At 45.9% G+C, this 19,751-nt stretch overlaps 2 protein-coding genes across 12 annotated transcripts in view; both read left to right on the top strand.

Moving 5' to 3' along the window:
• Window positions 1-716: 716 nt before the first annotated feature.
• LOC116582582 (translation initiation factor IF-2-like) lies at window positions 717-3,247 on the top strand. The gene is made up of 3 exons (XM_032330134.1): window positions 717-1,098; window positions 1,214-1,305; window positions 1,352-3,247. Exons 1-3 carry the CDS (start codon window positions 717-719, stop codon window positions 1,835-1,837), a joined length of 960 nt encoding a protein of 319 aa, XP_032186025.1. The 3' UTR covers window positions 1,838-3,247.
• The window catches only part of APBB2 (amyloid beta precursor protein binding family B member 2), a 369,643-nt gene continuing 350,862 nt past the window's right edge, over window positions 971-19,751 (top strand). For 5 of the 11 annotated variants that reach the window (XM_032334144.1, XM_032334145.1, XM_032334149.1 and 2 more), the window contains exon 1: window positions 971-1,208. The gene's annotated coding sequence lies outside the window, so the exon portion shown is untranslated. The remainder of the gene's footprint in view (window positions 1,209-19,751) is intronic. The other 6 variants (XM_032334148.1, XM_032334154.1, XM_032334152.1 and 3 more) reach the window with 3 other exon arrangements.

Genomic DNA, 19,751 nt, shown 5'->3' with positions numbered 1-19,751 from the left:
GAGGAAGCAAGTGCTTTCCGGAAGTTTGGGGAGGAGAATGAGCGAGAAGCCGCAACTTCAGTTACTATTAATTTACTTTTAGCACAATCCCCTTGACACAGATCATACGTAAGGCTGCGTGTATATGAATGTATAATAATGGTTCTCAAAGTGTGGTCCTCGGAGCGGCGGCACAAGCATTACCTGGGAACTTGTAGGGTATACGGAGGCTTGGGCCCCACCGCACGCCCATTACTCATGCAGAGACTCTGGGGGTGGGACCCAGCATTTTATTCCTATAAAGCCTCGGGGTGATCCTGACCTTTGACAACCACTGCACTGGAGAAGAACGACGCTAAGCGCGCTTTGGGGGTGTCATTCACACTGTCCAGGGCAGAGCACTGATTACCGCTTACTGAGTGTCCATTCTTAGCAGAACTCTGCTTGTCTGCGTACAATTCCAGTTATAGGTAATATTCCCGGTGAAAAGGAAATTGTGCTTTTCCCCGCCTGCAGGTATGTTTCTCCCTTGAGGTCATCTCGTTGTGACTTTCACATCAAGGAATGGTGTGTGTGTGTGGGGGGCGGGGGGGGGCATATGCATGGGGTTCCCGATAAGGAGGCAGAAGGAGTTCTCGCCTACAAGTTGCAGCTGGGTGGGTGTGGGCAGTTCTCATCTGGGTACATTTTCCCATTATAAAGGACTGCAGACATGTGGGAGAAAAGACTAGCCAGGGATGAGGTTACCCAACTGCCTTTTGGTGCAGACAGACGCCAGGCCACATGGAGGGGATACCGGGCTGCATCTCGACACCCAGGCCCCCCGCAGCCTCCCTGCCATCTTCCCAGGCGATAAGGGAACGGTGGGTCCCACAGGGCTCGCAGCCTCTGCCTGCAGGGGTCGCACTCGGAGCGCGTCCCGCCCCCTCCTCCCCGGCCCCCGCCCCCGGCCCCGCCTTTCTCGCGTTCGGCCCCCGCCTGGCCGGGCCCCTCCAGCCTCTCCTCGCGCAGCCGCCGCCAAAGCCTGGAGAAGTGGAATCTCGCCGGCGCCGCTGCCTGCGCTGGACTCGCGGAGCGGCACTGGGCATGCTCAGTCGCCGGAGCCCGTCCTGGTCTCAAGTAGGAAGCTCGTGCGCTGCACCCGCAGCTGATCCGGGCGCTCCGGGGAAGGCGAGACGGAGCAGAGCCGCCGGGCGCCGGTGCCAGGGCGAGCGCGGCGCGCACCGCCGGTGAGCCTCGCTTTCTTCCTTGCTTTTGCCCTGGACCCCGGGGCGGCCCGGGAGTGCCGGCGAGAGACCCGGGCAGCGGCAGCGGCGTGCGACGAGTGGCTGCGCGCAGCCCCGGCGGCTGCTCCTCTCCTGCCGGCCCCTGGGGCTGCGCGGCCCCGGCCGCCCGCCCCGCCGCAGCCACAGCTGCAGCAGCTGCCACCGCATCTGCAGCGGGCGCCGGTTCCCGAGTCCGGTGCGCCCTGCGCTCGCGCCGCAGGGCCGGCCGGGTGGCACGGCGACTGCGGGCTCACTCCTTGACTTCCATCCCTCTTGCTTCCCGGCGCTCTCTTTCCCTCGGCAGCCCGGGTTTGGCAGGGCCTGGGGGGGGAGAGGGGGTTGGAGGGGGTGCGCCCGGGTGGGGGCTGCGGAGGGGAAAAGTGAGGGCGGGCGCCGGCGGGGAAGAGCGCACACCCCCTTCCCTGGCACCGGCCTCGGCTGTGCTGTTGGGCTCTTCCTCCTGGGGCGGCAGCGCGCTCCTGCCGGGGAGTTGGAGACGGCGCTGGCTTCTTGGGGTTTCAGACGCTAGCAATCGGGAGATCAAAGGGGGAAAAGTTCATTTCCCCCTCGGAGGCAGAGAGCGTTTTAACTAGAAAATGGCTGTGCGAGGGGGACCGAATGGGGGAAGCCGGCCCTTGGTCCTGGAGGCTCCTCCGCTACCCGCCGGGCGGAATGGAGGGGGTGACGATGGAAATGACATTTGTGCGGTGAAAACAGTGCTGGTGGGAGGCAGGGATGCGGAGTCCCCAAGAAACAATGCGAGGTGGTCTAGAACGCGCCGAAGCTATCTAGAACCGAGGGGGCAGGGAGCGAAGGGCCGAGGGAGTGTGGGACTTGAACTAAACGCAAATAAATGGGAGAAATCAGATTGAGAGTTGTAGCCGTTTTGTAGTCAAGTTCTGCGCAGCTGAGAGCCACGACTGTCACAAACGTTTTTGGATGGATGGAGTGGTTGGGAGAACCCAGACTGAGAAGAGAGTAAGACACAGGGTCGACAGCTCCGGCGAGGCTGGGCTCTTTAAGAAGTCCTCAGTCACGGGCTTTCCATCGCGCCTGGTGACTTTAGTGAAATACCTGAAGGATTATCATTAAATGATGCCAGCGGTGCTGTCTCAGTTCCAAGAAATGCGGAAACTTTGCGAGGTTGGCATTGGTTTGTCATTTGTTGTAATATTTAAGTGATTTAAACCAGCACACAGTGGCATCCTGATCTGTTGTTTGGTCTTTGGGTCTCTTAAGCCTCGGATTTATTTATTTATTTTTCTTTCTTCCTAGTCATGGACTTGTATTTCAAATCTTGCCCTCAAATGGCCAGGATAATTAAGGATATCTGATAATGAAGGATATCTGATCATTTAGGATAGCTGGCCTTTCAGGAACATAATCTTTGAAGGGGGATTTCTTTATGAACTTAAGTGGCAGCTTAGTTGTGTTTTCTGTCTGTAGCTTGAAAACAGTGATTGTTAATCAGTTGTTTATGGTAACTTGCAGAATCAGGAATGCACTGATTTGAGGGGTTGGCATTGATGAAATGGCTGAGGAACCTCGTGGTTGGGGGAGATGCTGGGAGAACACAGGTGGCAGTAGAGTACAATGGGCTAGTAGTCAGAACTCCAGGGGAGAAGCAGATTCAAGACTTCTGTTGCTGTCATTTTGTCATCATCACTGCGTGCCCCCCCCCTCCCAAATGACTTGGGGTCTTCCTAATCTAGGGATGTTCCTAGATATTTGCTCAGAGCCTTTGAAAAAGGACTCCAGACCTTTTTTAGGGAAGGAGTTTCTTGAACTTTTATTCTCTTTTCCAAAGAATAACTTTTAACTAGATAATTCACTCCCAAGGAGGCAGCACACTATTCAGCACTTTCTGAAACTTGTATAAAGTGGTAGTGGAAAACTCAATGAACTGAAGTGTAAAAGACTGGTGCTTTACATTTAACTGGAGTAATATGAGTAAGAGACTACAAAATTATTTAAGAAAAGATTACTAAGGGGCACCTGGGTGGCTCAGTTGGTTAAAGCCTCTGCCTTTGGCTCAGGTCGTGATCCCAGGGTCCTGGGATCGAGCCCCGAATTGGGCTCTCTGCTTAGCAGGGAGCCTCCTTCCTCCTCTCTCTCTGCCTACTTACAATCTCTCTCTATCAAATAAACAAATAAAATCTTTAAAAAAAACTGTATTAAGTATTGCAAGAATCCACGTGTGCAATGATAACATATTTTAAAACTGCTACTCTTTTTATGTCACGTTTCAGCTTTTTCATGACTGTTTCTTTTCCTGCCACAAGGAAAACAACAAACACTGAATTCTTTTTTTTTTTTTTCCTGTTACAACAGAAATTAATACTGAAAGGCTTGCCATAATATTAGTACAGGGTTATGCTGATTACTCTGATTCCAGGATATCTAATTTGTCTTTTAAGAAAAATGGAAGGGTTGCCTGGGTGGCTCAGTGGGTTAAAGCCTCTGCCTCCCAGGGTCCTGGGATCAAGCCCGCATCTGGCTCTCTGCTCAGCAGGGAACCTGCTTCCCTTCCTCTCTCTGCCTGCTTCTCTGCCTACTTGTGATCTCTGTCATGTAAATAAATAAAATCTTAAAACAAAAAAAGAAAAATGGAATGTTGTTTCTCTATCTCCTTTTTAGTTACACCTTAAAAAAAAATTTTTTTTTTATTTTAAGTAGGCTTCACACCCAATGTGGGGCTTGAACTCACGACCTTTGAGATCATGATCTGAGCTGAGCTCAAGAGTTGGCGCTTAACTGACTGAACCACCCAGGCACCCCAGTTAAACTTTTAAAATAGACAATACTCTGATGTCATAATGTTGTTCATGGCTGTAGGACTTTTAGGAAAGTATTGTAAGAAGGTATTACTAGTTATGTGGGCGATACTTATTTTCCTTCCCTGGGTTAAGGAAACTAGTGTCTGTTCAATGTTTGGTCTCTGTGTCAATCCGATATTAGGCTTCTTACATATATTATGTGTCAGCATCTTTCACATGAATGTCAGCTTCCCCAGAAAACCCCTCTGGAGTGGTGGATAGTCCTTTGATTGCGTAGCAATAGAACTTGAATATTTTATCTGATAGGAGAATATTTTCAGCGGGCTTCATTGTTACTAAGCATTCTCTTGTGAAACATTTTTGATTTGTTATTTGGAATTAGATTTGATTGGAACAGCATGTTTTCAAAATGATTTGAATGTTTTAAAGAATCTTCTGTTTGGATTTAAAAACTGTTTTCGTGCTCATTTATTTTCAACAGTGTTGTGCTACCAACAAATACACTTAAGTGTAAGAAAGATAGGCCCAGATTACCCATTTTATGTTGAATGTGTTATTAATGCATATTCTGTAGGCTGATGGCATTTCTCTCAGTTGAAATGGTTTTTCAGAGTCAGAATGACAGATTCTCCATTATAAATAGTCTGGTGGGATTTTGTGGAAAGACCACCAACCAGTGACTCCCAAGACTTGCCTTCTGGGCCAGGTTCTCCCGCTACTTTAACCTACTGTATAATCTTGGGAAAGTCAGTGTACTTTTCTGGGCCTCAGTTTTTCCATCTGTACAATGAGAGAGTTTCGGTAGAATGGGCTTCTCTTGTCCCATTCCAGGGGTCTGTGATGCAGCCATTGGAGCGGGCGAGGTGGGTCGGCCCTTCATTCAGAGCAGTAGCGGAAGCTGATTTTGTGTTTCACTGAGTCTGGTGTGTCCGGATTTGAGGAATGTCTTGGTTTCATTTTTTGTTTTTGTTTTGTTTTGTTTTGGCCAAATCTGTACTCCCTTTTAGTTTCTGTTAAAGAATGGTTGTCTATGTAGGAGACAAGGTGAGGATTAGATCTGAATGAAGCACAGTGGATATTTGAAACTGTCATATAGCATCTTCTGAGGGGAGTGTCTGCACTTGGGCAGGTAGATAAGTTGAGAGAGAAGTCACCACAGAAGCCGCAGAGGAAGGTGTCTTGGGTGCTGGGCCCACTGCTGTGAAGTTTTGGCAAGCCTTTTCCATGTCCCCGTCCTCTTTCCTCAGCCCTTGATTAAAAATGAAGCCCTTGGTCTCTAGAATAAAATTCTCCTCATCGTATCATGTTAGCATCCTCCTGTGCTGTGCAGGTGTCCAGGGTGAGCTCCCGCAGTAGCCAGAGTGGTGGCTGGTGGAATGCACCCACTCATCTTCCAACAGATTGTGAGATCCCCCCCTCCCCTCTTTGGCAAGTGACTACGATGGGGCAAGAGCAAAGGAAACCCATCCACTTGGGGTTTGGAGTGCACTTTGCTTTCACGATGCTCTCAAAACTCAGCGTCATGAACCTTTAAGTGAGGCAGGTGAGCAGACGCGAGTCATTACCCACATTTTAATAATTGATAATAAACAGGCAGTGAATCTAGCGCTGCTGATATTAACCAGGCTGCAGGGTTGCTGGGTGTCTGCTGGGGGGCGGGCAGTAACTCCCAACATGAGGGGAGAGCAAAAGAGAGGCAGGACACAGAAGGTAGAAGACAGTCAAGTCACCCCAAGTTGGCAATAAGTAAGAAGCCTGTATAAGTTTAAAAAGTATTAGAGGCCTTAAAGTGTAGACTCGCTGGAGACACTTCCTTTCTGCATAATCTTATTTCCATAATGGTTGAGTCTTAACCTGGTCTTCTCAGTGTTGAATAGATGCCAGGACAGGCATGACTTTTGTTGTCAGGAGGAGAGTCTCAGTGTATAATTTATTGGTACGTAAAATGTACAGACTTATACGGACAAAGATGGGAAGAGACCGTGGAAAAGATAAGTGGTGCGGGACTATGGATTAAGGTGTGTCTTCATTTCTTAATGATTTCCCAGTGGTTATAGATAAGGGGAACCATTCTTTCCTCTGCCCCCTGTGGAAATCTTGCAAAATTTTGCCTGCTAGGTTATAGCTGAGGTTTTTAAAGTGTAACTCTACTGGAAAGCATGCTTTAGGAATGCGGAGAGTGGGAGGACGAGTAGTTTTGTTTGTGTTTTTCTTTTAAAGTGGACTAAAAAGAATGCAGTTCTGTAGCTGAGCTAGGAGAAGTGTGCACTTTGGAGGATGAGGTTGGAGAGAACTTGTAGACAGCTCTGGAGAGTGAAGGGAAATGCTATTTTTTTTTCTTTTTAAAAAATTTACGTATCTTTAATTAATGCTGTTTTTGAAGAAGGGAGTCTTGGCATCCCAGTGCTATAGGATGTAACCTTTCCCAAATTGCTGTCCTATACATCAGATTTTAGTTTCCACTCAATGTAAAAGTTCAAAGCACAGTATTGGGCCCATGGGCCATTGTCCGTTGGTGGTGTGTTTGCTGTTCTTATCAAAATAATAATGATGGTGATGTAGTGAATATTTTGTAAGTGTGTCCAAATTAGATGTATCCTTTTTCCTCTGAGACTATACCCTTCTGATCTGGGGGTAAGATTTCTTTTATGAATTGGTGGGAATATTTTTATTTGGCAGGTTAATGGTCCATGAAATTGATAAGTCTGGGAAGCCAGGCCTGAGATGTTGAGAGCTGTGCCCTTGGGATAGAGTGAGTGGTGGAGACCAGGCCAAACCGGAGATTACGGGTGGGCTGATGGGGCCTCTGGGCCTTCCAGGAATGTAGGGTCACTGGTATAGACTCAGGGTCTGAGGAGCTTAGGAGAAGCTAATTTTGAAAGCGCTCTGGGAACCGGCCGATATTTTTGAATTATAGCCCAAGAATGTCAGTGCAAGTGCCAAAATGAAAGATGAGGGTCGGAGAGAGCAGAAAGGACAACTGATTGAAATGTGAATTTCAGCAGGCAAGGCCGCAAATTGACAGATCTTGGTGTTGGTTTCTTTGCAGGCAGGCCTCTTTCTGCCAAGTCAACACGCTTTAGCAATTTGAGGTTGGTGATTCTAGGAGATACTGATGGAGTCAAGGCCATAGAACCACAGCTTGGTTTGGACCCTTGCAGTATCATGTCTTCCAGAGGAAGCCTTGATAAATCGCTGGAGGAAGCTTGAGAATAATTTGCTCATGCAATTGCAAACCCAAAGTATTTCTGTGTTCTAAATAGTAGGTTCAGAGAATAATATATTTTCAGGTAATATTTTACAAATCTATGCTTAATGATATCTGGATATTGGGGATCATGATGATAATATATTTTTAACGTAATTATGGGGCTCTTATTTTGTGCGAAGAGCTTTTTTATTCCTATTGCCCTATTTAATTGTTACAGAATGCTCTGATGTGGTTCCCATTTTAGAGACAAGGAAACTGAGGTCCCTTTCACTAAAGCCTTTACAGTAAACCGTGATGCTTCCTTGGTAACTGTACTCAGTATGGAGGTGCCCATGGGTTGCTGAGGGACCGATAGGAGACAGAAATAACACTTAGTAATTAAGGGTCAACTGTGTGCCTCGTAAACAAGAAACATTTCACTTCCTCCCTATCTCCTCTCTTATGAGTGAGGAAATTTCCTAAATTCACCATTTGGGGAAAAGGTGAAAATTTCACCCTTCATCCATTTCAAAATGGACGTTAACGTAAATCCACATACTTAGTGATTGAATTACTTCCTTCATATTATGGCTCCAATGTGCATTTCTGTCGGAGGCCGCCACATTTCTCTCCATGCGAACACACATTGAGTAGCAGAAAGTCCAAATATCATTTCTAAATATGTCTGAAACTAGGCGTTGCTGTATAACCTCTCTAGACAGATTGCAGTCTAGAATGTTCCTGTTGTAAATAAAATACCCGAGGATCTGATTCGTTGTCATGTGCCAACCTTGAGGCAATGCAAGGATGACAGAGGCTTCCGATGACTGGAAAAAGGTGAAGTGAGGGTTCCCAGGCTTCTCGGCCTGCCTGTGGCTGACTGGAGGCTTCTGACTGCCAGAGTGATGGGTCTGGAGGGCGAGCCTCAGCACTCTGGCTGATGGTGCCTCTCCTTGGGAGCATCCGGCTGGCTCCTGGGTGCTGGTTCTGTTCTTTCCTTCTGATCTGCATTTGATTTCCCAAGTGGACTTCTGTCCTGGGCCAAAGAGTCAGTGGCTCTGCTGATTTGCTCAAGGCAGTACTGTTTGTCAGTGGGAAGGAATAAAATAGAATTTCTTTAGCGTGAGTTCTATTTCTCGAGTTGGTTTTTTCCTAAGTGAACTAATATGAAATTTCTGAACCTAACTGAAGCATGGTCTGGACTCACAGGAGTATAGACACTTATTTGTTTATTTATTCATTTATTGAGAAAAAGGGAGAATGACAGCATGAGGACAATGTGGGGGAAGGCAGAGGGAGAAGCAGACTCCCCACTGAGCAGGGAGCCCACCATGGGGCTTGATCCCAGAGCCCTGGGATCATGACCTGAGCCGAAGGTAGATTCTTAACTGACTGAGCCACTCAGGTGCCCCAGGGGTATAGATACTTTGAGAAGCAATGGTTCAACCTCAGATTCTTCTAATATCTCACCAGAATCTCTTCTTCTCTCCAATACCCAAGCTTTATTTATTTATGCATTTTTCAGATCGCGAGTGAAGACAGATAGACGTTTTGGTGACAACAAGAAACCTTAGCTTCATTTGTTCCTGCCTTTGTCTAGTAAATGTTTGTTGAGCACATACTTTGTGAAGTTCAGGCAGACAGAGAGGAATGTACCAGAGCACTGATGATAAGGTATGGCGGTAGATGCGTGTGAGGTCTGAGCTAATGGAGAGAAGGAAGGCTGTTCTCGCTCTGTGGGAGTTGAGAGACCTCACGGAACAGGAGATGTGGCAAAGGACTCCTGTACAACCCCACTACAGTATACCCTTTGGCTGACTCCTTTTCCATTTTTCCTTCCCTCCATAGAGCTGCTATAGCCTGTTTTTTCTATTCAACCCTGGGGATTTGCCACTCCTTCCAAAGGGGACCTAGAGATTTGGCCTTTCAGATCTCTCTAACTGTGGTTTTCGAAGAGGAAGGGGGGGCAGTTTTTCTCCCCAGGGACTTTTGTCAATTTTGGAGACATTTCTGATTTCATGACTGTGGAAGGAGTCCTGCTGGCATCTAGAGGGTAGAGGCCAAGGATGCTTGTAAATATCCTACAGTAAATGTACGCACAAGACAGTCCTGTGGGTAAGGAGTAGGATTTGGTGGTTAAGAGCCAGACTCTCAGGGTTCCAATATTGCTCTGCAATTTAATAGCCATATGACTAGGTGCCTCGTTAGCGCAGTAGGTAGCGCATCAGTCTCATAATAGCCATATGACTGGGGACAACAGAAGTACAGAATTACAGGTGGGGAACAGAAATGACAGTGCTTTAGTTTCCTTATCCATAAGTAGAGGTACTATATATGAAATGGTTGTTAAGAGGATTTCATGTATTAATTTCTGAACATAATAATGAGTAATACTTGGCATAAAGTTAGATCTTAACTGTTACTATTTTTTATTTTAAGCAAAAACTTTAACTTTTGACTCCAGAGAGCATGAGTTCAGAGAATCCAGGGGACTCAAGTTTGTTGCCTTGGCTCTCAGGAGGCTTTGGTGTAAGCACTGGCCACTGTTTTTGTTTCTCTAGTTCCTTTTCATCTATGGGTTTTATTTTCCACTGTTTCCATCTCTTGATTCTAGGGCCTTCGATAGCTTTGTCTTTCATCCCTTTTTCCCAGGGACCCAAATTCATGCCCTTAATGAACCTTTCCCTGGAGGGCTGAGAAATATATTTATGATTTTCCTTAGCTCTGTCTATTTTGGGAATGGTGAGAAAACAGGAAGCAGGTCAGGGGAGAGCTGCCTTCCTTCCTGATTGTCACAGCTCCCTTCTCCATAAAATTCCTTGCAAGATTGAGAGGCAGGTGGTACTGCCTGCTTAGTAACTGACTCTTCCCTCTACGCCCACCAGCTCCAGCCCCAAGTTAGGTGCCTCCTCCTTCCAAAATACCCTGTAATTGGGTCACAACATCTGCCTACTTGAAATCATTTCTAAAAACCAAAGCAGAGAGGCAGGCTTGTGTCAGTGGGATTTAAAATGTCCTGGTCCTCTCCTCTCCTTCAAGGTTCTAGAGCTGTTCTGACAACAAAAAGGAGAGCAAACTTGTTATCTTCGTTAGGTGGCACTGTCTTTGTGGCCTAGAACTGGGTCTTCCTTTTTGCTTGCCAAAGTGCTCAAACCGTGCTCCCGGCCAGCTTTCCCTGGGAAGGTGGGCTGGTGGGCTCCCCTTAGCAGATCACATTTACTGTCACATTTTCCCAACAGAACTGACTCGTGAAGATTTTCCTTCTGTGTTTTGAATGGTATCAACAGACTAGAGAAAAATGAAGACATTCAGTCTGTCCTAAGCTCTCTGGTTCCTTCCCCATGACACGGTCATCTCGTCCCTGAATGAGAGCGGTGGCCTCTCAGTGGCCTCCTGGCCTGGCTGGCTCCATTCATTCAGTCTGGCTTCCGAAGCACTGGGCGCCGTTCCAGCTGCGGCCTGTGGAAACGGACCAGGGCGGAAACTGACCAGGATAGCCCTGGTTTCTGCCTGCCTGAAGCTGTCTGTCTGTCTGTAGGGAAGCACTGGCCGCGGAGATAAAAGGTGCCGTGTGCTACCCGGCAGGGAGGCAGGAAGTACTCAGCCCTCCCTGATCAGCATCTGCCTTGGCTGGGGGTGTGTGGGGGGCAGTGTCAGGCAAGGCGTCCAGGGAGAAGGGATGCTCGGTGTGTCCCACAGCGTGCCTGGCACCTCCATCTGTGCAGGGGGTAGGTAAGCTTTCTCTTGGAGCCCCGCTGTTGCTGATAGCCAGCGTCCCCGCCTTCCCCCCACTATCACCTCTCATCAGGTTACCTTCTCTGTGGCCTCTCTGTTTATTCTCTGCACTGCCTCAGAGGTGATCTTCTAGAATCCTCTGCAGGCCCGGGCATGCCCATCCCAGCCTCCAGGGGCTCCTCGCTGCCCTCGAGATGAAGCGCCCGCCTCTTGGCTTCGCCCCGGTATCTTCATGATCTATGTTGCTCTCCATGTCGTGCTCTGAGCTCAGCCATGCTGTTCTGACAACACGCCCGGCTTTCTCTGGCCTTCGGGCTTTATCCTCCTTTTGCATTGCCTGCGGCCATCCTTACTGTCTGTGTATTTGTCACTTGTCACTTGCTTGACTTTTTTCCTCCTTCAGGAAGTAGCTTCGTTGTCATGCTCCTCAGTGTATGTCTGAATGACCTGAGGGCTTGCTACAACATGTGCATTGCTGGCCTCACCCCCAGAATTTCTGATTCGCGGGACTGTGTGGCGCGATCAAAGTTTGCACGTCTAACAATGTCCTGTGGGATGCCGATGCTGCGGGTCTGGGAAACACACTTGGAAGACCACTGGGTACCTGGTTACCCAGAGCAGGGTGACTCTCTAGCCTCCAAGGGGAGCAGCTCACATCCCTCTTCCATCGTACCCTTGCTGTCACACTGCATTACAACCACTCACTTCTCGGGCTTCTCTTCTAGTCTGTAAGCCCCTTGAGGAATGACACTTTTACTTCTTCATCTTTATGCTCCCAGTGCTTACAGATCCTGGATGTTCAATAAACGTTTATCAAAGAGTGAATATATGAATGAAAAATAACTATTGTGGGAGGCTTTAAAATTTTTTTTTTTATTTGTTTGAAAGGGAGAGAAAGTGCACGAGTGGAAGGGCAGGGCAGAGGGAGAGGGAGAAGCAGACTTCCCTCTGGGCAGGAAGCCCAACGCACCTCCATCCCAGGACCTGGAGATCTTGACCTGAGCCCAAGGCAGATGCTTAACCGACTGAGCTACCCTGGCGCCCCCTTCGGAGGCCTTAGTAAATGTGCACGAGAATGTTTTTCACAGCTAGCTTTTCTGATAGTTTATCCCCAGTTGTGATGGTATAGGCTTATGACATGATGTTGGTGAGATCCGCATGAGGTTGGTTAATATAAGAGCCAGTTAGCTATGTGGTTTTGTGTCCAAATTCTAGAAAGGCAGGGGAGGAGCTCATATTAAACTCATTACTGTTTCTGGAATGACTCAAAAATACATAGGTTTTTAAATAGTGGCTTGCTATGAAAATATGTGTCCAAGAGAAATGCAGTTGTCATATAATTTAGCAGCATAGCATAACCATGGCCTTTTTATTTGAAATAATAAATCTTATTGAACTGATAGGAAATGTAACCAGATGTTTAAGTCATCGTTTCTCCAAGTCAGAGGGAGGGATAGCTAGACCACTTGCCTGTACTAACACCATCTGTTTATTGAGCACCTAGCATGTGCCGCTGGCCCTAGGGTATGGCAATGAGTCAAACACTTCAGCTTTCCGGGTGGGAGGTGCCACGAAGAAGTCAGAGATGTGCGATGTCCTGCAGTGCACCCACCGGGTTCCTTCAGATCAAGTGAGTAGGTGATTCTTAAGCTGAGTCCCGAGTGGCAGGAAGTGACGGCTGTGTTCAGATCATGACATGGAGAGGAGCAATTTAAGGCCACAAGAATGGTACCAAGGACCTAACTTTTAAACACCTCTTGGAGGAGTCCTAATGCCCCTCTCGTTTTGAAGACCGGGGAGACGATGCCTTATCATTGCGCCTGCGTACCTAGATCTGGGCTCTAAGCTGGCCTCCCTAGCATCCGAAGCAGAACTTCACAACAGGGGTTCACTGAATCCCAAGTGACTGGAAATATGTTGGGAATAAAGGCTTCTTCTGACAAGTTCAGAAAACTGCACGTACTTTCTTTTTACATCAACATATCCAGGAAGTCCGACTGGAAAGAAACTTCATTTAATGCAGCATTTGCCCGGGGTGGGGCGGGGGGGAGCATATTTTTCAGAGTCTCCCATGAGCTGGTGTTTCCATTTGGACACCTTGAATGACCAGCTCTAAAGGCGCTGAAAAGAACGTTTCATGTGATGCAGACTTTTCTCTCCTCTTCATGTCCCACTCTTAACCTCCGGGGACTTCGGTTGTTGAAGAGAAGGCAGAGGCAGGATTTCTTGTATTGGTTTTCCACATGCCTTGTGCTCCGTTGTCAATCCCGTTGATTTGGGTGCAAAGATAGATGGCATTTAGAGCCTGAGAGACCATCGCTCATTTGCTGTCTTCAAGGAGGAGCTGGCTAGAGGGTCACATGGGACACAAGCTGTTTCTGCACAGGCCTTAAGCCTCAGTTCCTCTAACAGAGAATGGTTTCTGTTTGAGGTATTCATATTCTGACTTTGTTCTATCTTCTTTTGGTGTGTAAACATTGCTTTGGGTGTCAGCTGACCCTAAGTTAAGGAAGGGGAGAGGACTGACCTGTTTGGGGTTCCTAAGGGCGAGCCTTATGTAGGAATGATTAACTTGGGGCGGACACTATATACTGAGTTTTTGCTGATGTTGTGCAATCTTAATCTCAACCTAAAAAATACTGGCATTTAGATTTCCTTTCAGTTGACCTGTGTTAAGTTTTGGCCCCTCCTGAAGTCAGAGCGGATGTTTTAGAGTCTGTTAATTTTGGAATTGTATTCTTTGTTAGTCTTTATGGGTCTAGTTTGACACAGCAAGCCAGGAAATGTTCAAGGTGGGGCAGGCTCCCTGAGAGTTTCATTTAAGGGAGATCGCGGGATGAGTCTTCATAAAATAATTCAGAGTAAACGCATTTGGGTTGGTTACCAGGGTTGGAAGGAGGCCCCATCATGGGCTACTGATTTTTTTTTTTGTGCTTGGGGCAATTTCTAGAAAGATGCATCAAGGCCTAACTGAGAATAGGGTTAAAGAAGCTGGATCTAAGAATTTGGAATGCCTAGTCCTTTTGGGTCCTCCGTATTGGGGTTCTCTGTTTTCATGGGTTCCGTTCTCCCTACATGAAACAGGAAATTCAGTATGAGTGGTGGGTATGCTGAATACCATTACTGTGGACGGGCTCTCTGTTTCTGCAGTGATGCAGTATCCCGAAAGCCCCCATTCAAGTTGAATGTATTCCACTGATCTGAGCAGAAAATGTGTAAGGAGTGGTGGAATGAAGGTAACACTCCCTGCTCTTATTCATGGGATCTAGCAATTGGGTCAGTGTCATTTTCTAAAAATGTCTTTTTTCTAGGACTTGAGGTTATTTCTACTAAAACAAATAAAGGAAGTCTGGCATCCCATCAACTTAGGTATAATTGTCTCCCGATCAAAGTCATCCCCTCCTGACTTGAGTTTTATTTCATCTGATATCATTTTCCTCTACTGTTACTAGATCCTGCTGTTTTATATATTATATATATATTTTACAAGCCACAAGTAGAAACAAGAAACAAAAATAAGATGTGGAGTTTTATTAAATTTTGTATGTTTCCCCCCTTAGTTCTGAGACCATGTGTATTGCAAGAAAAATCAATATAAAAAAAAAGAACTAGGGAAGATGTTGATTTGTGGCATTATTATTTTTATTTCCTGGGAAGAAAACAGGATTTTCATTAGATGGCGTTATGCTGTTTTCCATTGAGAGAGATAAAAGTGGGATGGATGGCCACATTCAGAGTCTATATACATTTTTGCTTAACATTTAAATGGTGTTTGTATTTGTGTCTTCTTTGTACCATGGGAGAGCTTGGTAGATCCAGGTTTTCATGAAAGCACGTTTATTTTTCCTTGGTGTTGACCTTGGGAGTTAATTTTTGAAAAGCTTGAAGGTGTATCATTTTGATTGATGGTTAAGTTAAAGGATACTCAATACTATGTAATTATGCAGATTTCATTTACATAAAGCAAACGATGATGAGAGAATGAGTAGAAGGGAAAACGGAGTGCCTCTGCTGTGGGATTGTGGATGATTTTGTTGGCTTTCTCATTCTTCTTCCTAACCGTCACTAGGGTTTTTATATTCTTCTAGCAAGTAGTAAAAGGGAAAGAAAAATTTCTCACACGTTCATTTTTATGTCCTCTAGAGGTTGTGCATTTCAGGGTGTTTCTTCAAGGAGACTAACTGGGAGCAAAAAAGAACTGGTATTATGCTTAGTAGAATCAGCCAATTACAAGGGGACAGGTGTCATATGAGCATGTTTATGGTACCCAGAGTGGTGTAATTTGTAGAGACGGAAAGTAGAAAGGTGGTTTCAAGGGACTGGGGGGAAGGGGAAGAGGGAATTTATTTTATTTTATTATTTATTTATTTTTTAAAGACTTTTTTTTTTTTATTTGAGAGAGAAAGACAGAGATGGAGGAGAGCATGAGCGGGGGAGGAACAGAGGGAGAGGGACCAGCAGACTCCACACTGAGCACAGAGCACTACACGAGGCTGGATCCCACAACCCTGAGACCATGACCTGAGCTGAAACCAGGAGTCAGATGCCCAACCGACTGAGCCACCCAGGTTCCCAATGGACTGAGCCATCCAGGCACCTGGGAACGGGAATTTAGTGTTTCATGGATCCCGAGTATTATTTGGGGAAGATGGAAAAGTTAACATGTGGGGTGGTGAGGGCCCTACAACAGTGTGAATGCACTTAATGCCACCGAACTATCAAGCTAAACATGGTTAAAATGGCGAATTATATTTGTATTTTACCACAGTAAAAAAAAAAAGGAAAGAAAAAAGTTTAACCAAAAAAAAAAAAAGAGAGAGAGAGAGAGAGAACTGCTATGAGAGAAGACCATGTCCTCTCATGAGACTGAAGCTGCTCTGGGTGTGCTCTAACCTTGGTGCCACCTGCCACAGGGGCTGAAGCTCTGAGGGGTGCTGAGGGCACAGACCCCAAGAGCTTGGGGGGGGGGTGAGTATAGGTGTCACTCAACCTGAACTTGATACCAAGCTCTTGCCTTTCCAAAAGGTTTCATTTATGAGAGATGAACACTGATGCAAGACAAGTTTGAAATTGTGAATTGGGTATGCTTTATGTAGGGCAAAGTTTTGGTCATATTTGTTACTGACTTCTACTTTGGAAATGAAACAGTTTGGTAAAAATTAAGGTTCATTTGAATGTCCTCCAAAACGGTGGCACTTTCCCCATTGATTTTGTTGAGTTTTTCTCAAAGCCAAGTGCCTGCGTAGCCTAACTTTTCTTTTGTTGCATCCATGTTGTTCTAAAGAGAGCATAGACTTTAGGTCTGGACAGGACCAAGTTTCAGTTTGGGCCCTGCCCTGGGCAGGTGGTGTAGGTGGGTGCTCTGCCTGGGCCACAGTTTCTCCATCTGTAAAATGTCTAGAACGATACCTCCCTGGTTAAGAGGATTTACTGGGATAACATGTGAAAATGCCTGCCACTCTCTTGATTACTGGTGGTTGAAACGGTCAGTAGGTTGACCAGATGTCCTAGATCAACCCCACATTTGTTATTGTTTTATAGAAGATGGTCCTTGATGATCAAATTGACAGACTTTTCAGAATTAAAATATTTATGTATTTTTTAAAAAAAGATTTACTTATTAGAGAGTATGTGCACAAGCAGGGCAGGGCGCAGAAGGAAAGGAACAAGCAGACCCTCTGCTGAGTGGGCCTCGATCCCCAGACCTTGAGATCATAACGAAGTTCGACACTTGACCAACTGAGTCACCCAGGTACCCCTAAAATATTTGAAAGGATAGTTCTTTTAGAAAAGGCAAATGGAAAGATGGTTATAATTGGTAGCAGGTTTTTAATGCTTTATATTCAACTACATATTCTTGGTTTTTATTGGTACCTCATGCCGTGTTTGTATTCTCCTCAGAGAATGTGAGACCGTGTGTTTGAGACCTCTTACAGTTTGATAGTCTTAGAAAGCCCTTGGATTGGGCTTTGATCCTGGCTCTGTCTCTGTCAGCACAGTGACCCAGAACAAGTTACCTCTTTTTCCTCACCTGTGGGAGGAGCCCATAGAAATTATGAGGGTCGATGTTCATTGAGCACTTCCTGGGAGACAGTGGTCACTGCGGTAGATGGGTTATGTGGAGGGCGTCATTTGGTCCCACACCTCTAGGAGGAAGCTGCTGTAATTATTCTCCAGTGTAAGTGGGGAAGCTGAGGCTCACCAGTGTCTGAGGGCACACAGCTAGAGCAGGTGATAGGACTGAGCTGAATGTAGATTCTGAGGCGAGAACTTAGCACTGGGGAAGGCACTGAGTATATGTGAATGCTACGTGCTCTTGTGTGCACACACTCACAGACACTGTGCGCCCTTAAATTAGTATTTCCCTAAGATGCAAGAGCTACTGGATTATGAAATCCGGGATTCCCTAGGAGGGTAGAGAGTATCTAAGGACCAGTTGGTGTGAGAAAGCTCATGTCAGAAGCACAAATTGTGTTTGGTTGTGATTGTAGCTGCTTTGCATTTATTTTTTCTTGTTGCCTTTTTAAAAATTTTTTATTTTTATTTGTCAGAGAGAGAGAGAGAGAGAGAGAGAGAGCGAGCACAAGCAGGCAGAGTGGCAGGCAGAGGGAGAGGGAGAAGCAGGCTCCCCGCTGAGCAAGGAGCCCTGGGATCATGACCTGAGCTAAAGGCAGCAGCTTAACCGACTGAGCCACCCAGGCACCCCTCATTGCCTTTTTAAACCAAGAAAATTTCTATATTCCCTGTAAGATTGACATACACTTTTAAAGGACGTAATTGGGATTTTACTGTTTTTCTTTCGGGAAAAACAAGCATTCTGTCCTGAGAATAATTAGAGAGGATAAGCTCCAGCCACCGGGGGTGAGCAACTGGCGGTCTTGAAATGTTCTGTAAATATATTAGTCTGAAAATTGCATTTTAATGTGGTATACTAGTAAAATAGAATTTTACTTGCTGAATTATTCCATGTTAATAATGATCTTTTTCTAAGGAAGGCTGTTACTTTTTTTGTTTTAAGTGGGTCATTGATATCTTTCAAAATAAGTGAACTGTCCTTTGGGATAACCTGTTAGTATTTCCACTTCTATTTGAGTCTGGAAAACTGATGGAGTACAAGAAAGCAGATGGGATTTCAGGTCAAGACTTTGATTTTAGGAAATGTCATTTTTTCGACAGTGTGCTTTGACTAGCTTTGGCCCACAGTACATCCTGACTTAGATGCTATATGTTAATATGAAAATGAGTTATGGCAGCTTACATGGTCTTTATCATAATCTAGGTGATGCTAGCAAAAGGTATTCATTAGTTAACAATGACGCCTTCCAATAAAACCATTGCAAAAGTAATTTCTGAGTAGTGGGTTGGCTGACAGTTATGTGTGCCAGAGATTTTTTATCATGTTTATTTCAAGAGCCGAATTCTGAATTAACCTGTATGGGAGGTTTCTTGTTGCTTCCCCAGCACACAGAGAAAATCAGGCTGCCGGTGTGTGGTGGACATATTTCTCATGATTAATAGAGGAGCAAAATACAGTTGCTACAGAATGAATGTGCAAGTTTGACACTAGACTTTGGAATAAGAGAGGCTATCAATGGGAGAAACTAGAAACTCCCATTTACTTGAAGAATTGTATACTTTGTTTATGTTTTCCTTGAAGGCTAATTTTGATTAATCAAAACGTGAAGGTTGCATGTAATCTTAAACTGTTAATTATAGACCCCAGGGAATCATTAGCTTTCAAAAGAAGTGGGCACATCTGTTAGAGTGTTAAAAAGAAAATAAATATCAAATAGGTCACTGTTGTAGAGTATTGTTTAATTATTTTTCATTGGTCAAAACTCCCAAGGTATTGCCTTAAATGGATAAAATGGAGGTATGTAATAAATTACTTGAGTGGTAGGGAAGCAGATTATGTAAGTACTTGAAGTTTTTCTCGCCTATTAACTGGCTTCCAATCTAGGGAAATACTTGCTTTTTCATGATAAAATTTCTCATGTACTTAAAGTGTGCTTACATTTTTGGTTGTGCCCCCTTTACTTCGTATGGAAAGAAACCCCTGAATCTCAAACCTCCCACTGCTCCTTGTTCAGAGGAGTGATTTGGGAACCAGCCAGTCTTGCATCAGCAAAGAGGGTAACTGGTTAGAGAAACGGGGTCATTTCCGTACATCTTTGGAATCGGTCCTATACAGGCCGTTACGGGTTGAATTGTGTCATTCTTCCCCTGGCCCCTGCCTTTGCTCCCACCTCCCCACCCCCACGACCTTCGCTCCCACCTCACCATCCCCCTACCTTTGCTCCCACCCCAAGGTTTATTGAAGTCCTAACCCCTGGTACCTGTGAGTTTGACCTCACATGGAAAAGGGACTTTGAAGACCTCATCCTGTTAAGATGAGGTCATACAGGAGTATGGGAGGCCCATAATCCATTATGACTGGTGACCTTGAGAAGAGGGAAATTTGGACACAGACCAAGGGAGAAAGCTGTGTGATGATGGAGGTACAGAGAGGTGGAAGGAAGGGGCCATGTGACGGTGGGGACAGCCTGCAGTGATGTTGCTACAGACCAAGGGATGCCCGGGGCCTCCAGCAGCTGGAAGACGCAGGGAAGGACCCTCTCCTTTGGAGGGAGCAGGGGCCAGCCAACACCATGATAGCAGAATTCTAGCCTCTAGTACTGTTGAGACAATTAATTCCTGTTGTGTTCAGCTTCCCAGTTTGTGGTTGTTCCAGCCACAAGAAGCTGCAGGAGGATCAGACCTCCCGAGTTTGAACACAAGCTTCACATTCTAATGCTCTGGTTGATC

This window comes from Mustela erminea, chromosome 2, assembly GCF_009829155.1.
Source record: "Mustela erminea isolate mMusErm1 chromosome 2, mMusErm1.Pri, whole genome shotgun sequence".
NCBI classification, from domain to species: Eukaryota; Metazoa; Chordata; class Mammalia; order Carnivora; family Mustelidae; genus Mustela; species Mustela erminea.
The sequence above is the reverse complement of the archived record's forward strand: the minus strand, read 5'-3'. Positions and strand labels throughout refer to the sequence as shown.

Bases quoted from the DNA above. Each gene is read 5' to 3' on its own strand.
- LOC116582582 (XM_032330134.1), top strand. From the start codon at position 717: ATGAGGTTACCCAACTGCCTTTTGGTGCAGACAGACGCCAGGCCACAT. The intron at 1,099-1,213 runs GTAGGAAGCTCG...ACCGCCGGTGAG, and splicing joins GGAGCCCGTCCTGGTCTCAA to CCTCGCTTTCTTCCTTGCTT. The intron at 1,306-1,351 runs GGCTGCGCGCAG...GCCGGCCCCTGG, and splicing joins GGCAGCGGCGTGCGACGAGT to GGCTGCGCGGCCCCGGCCGC.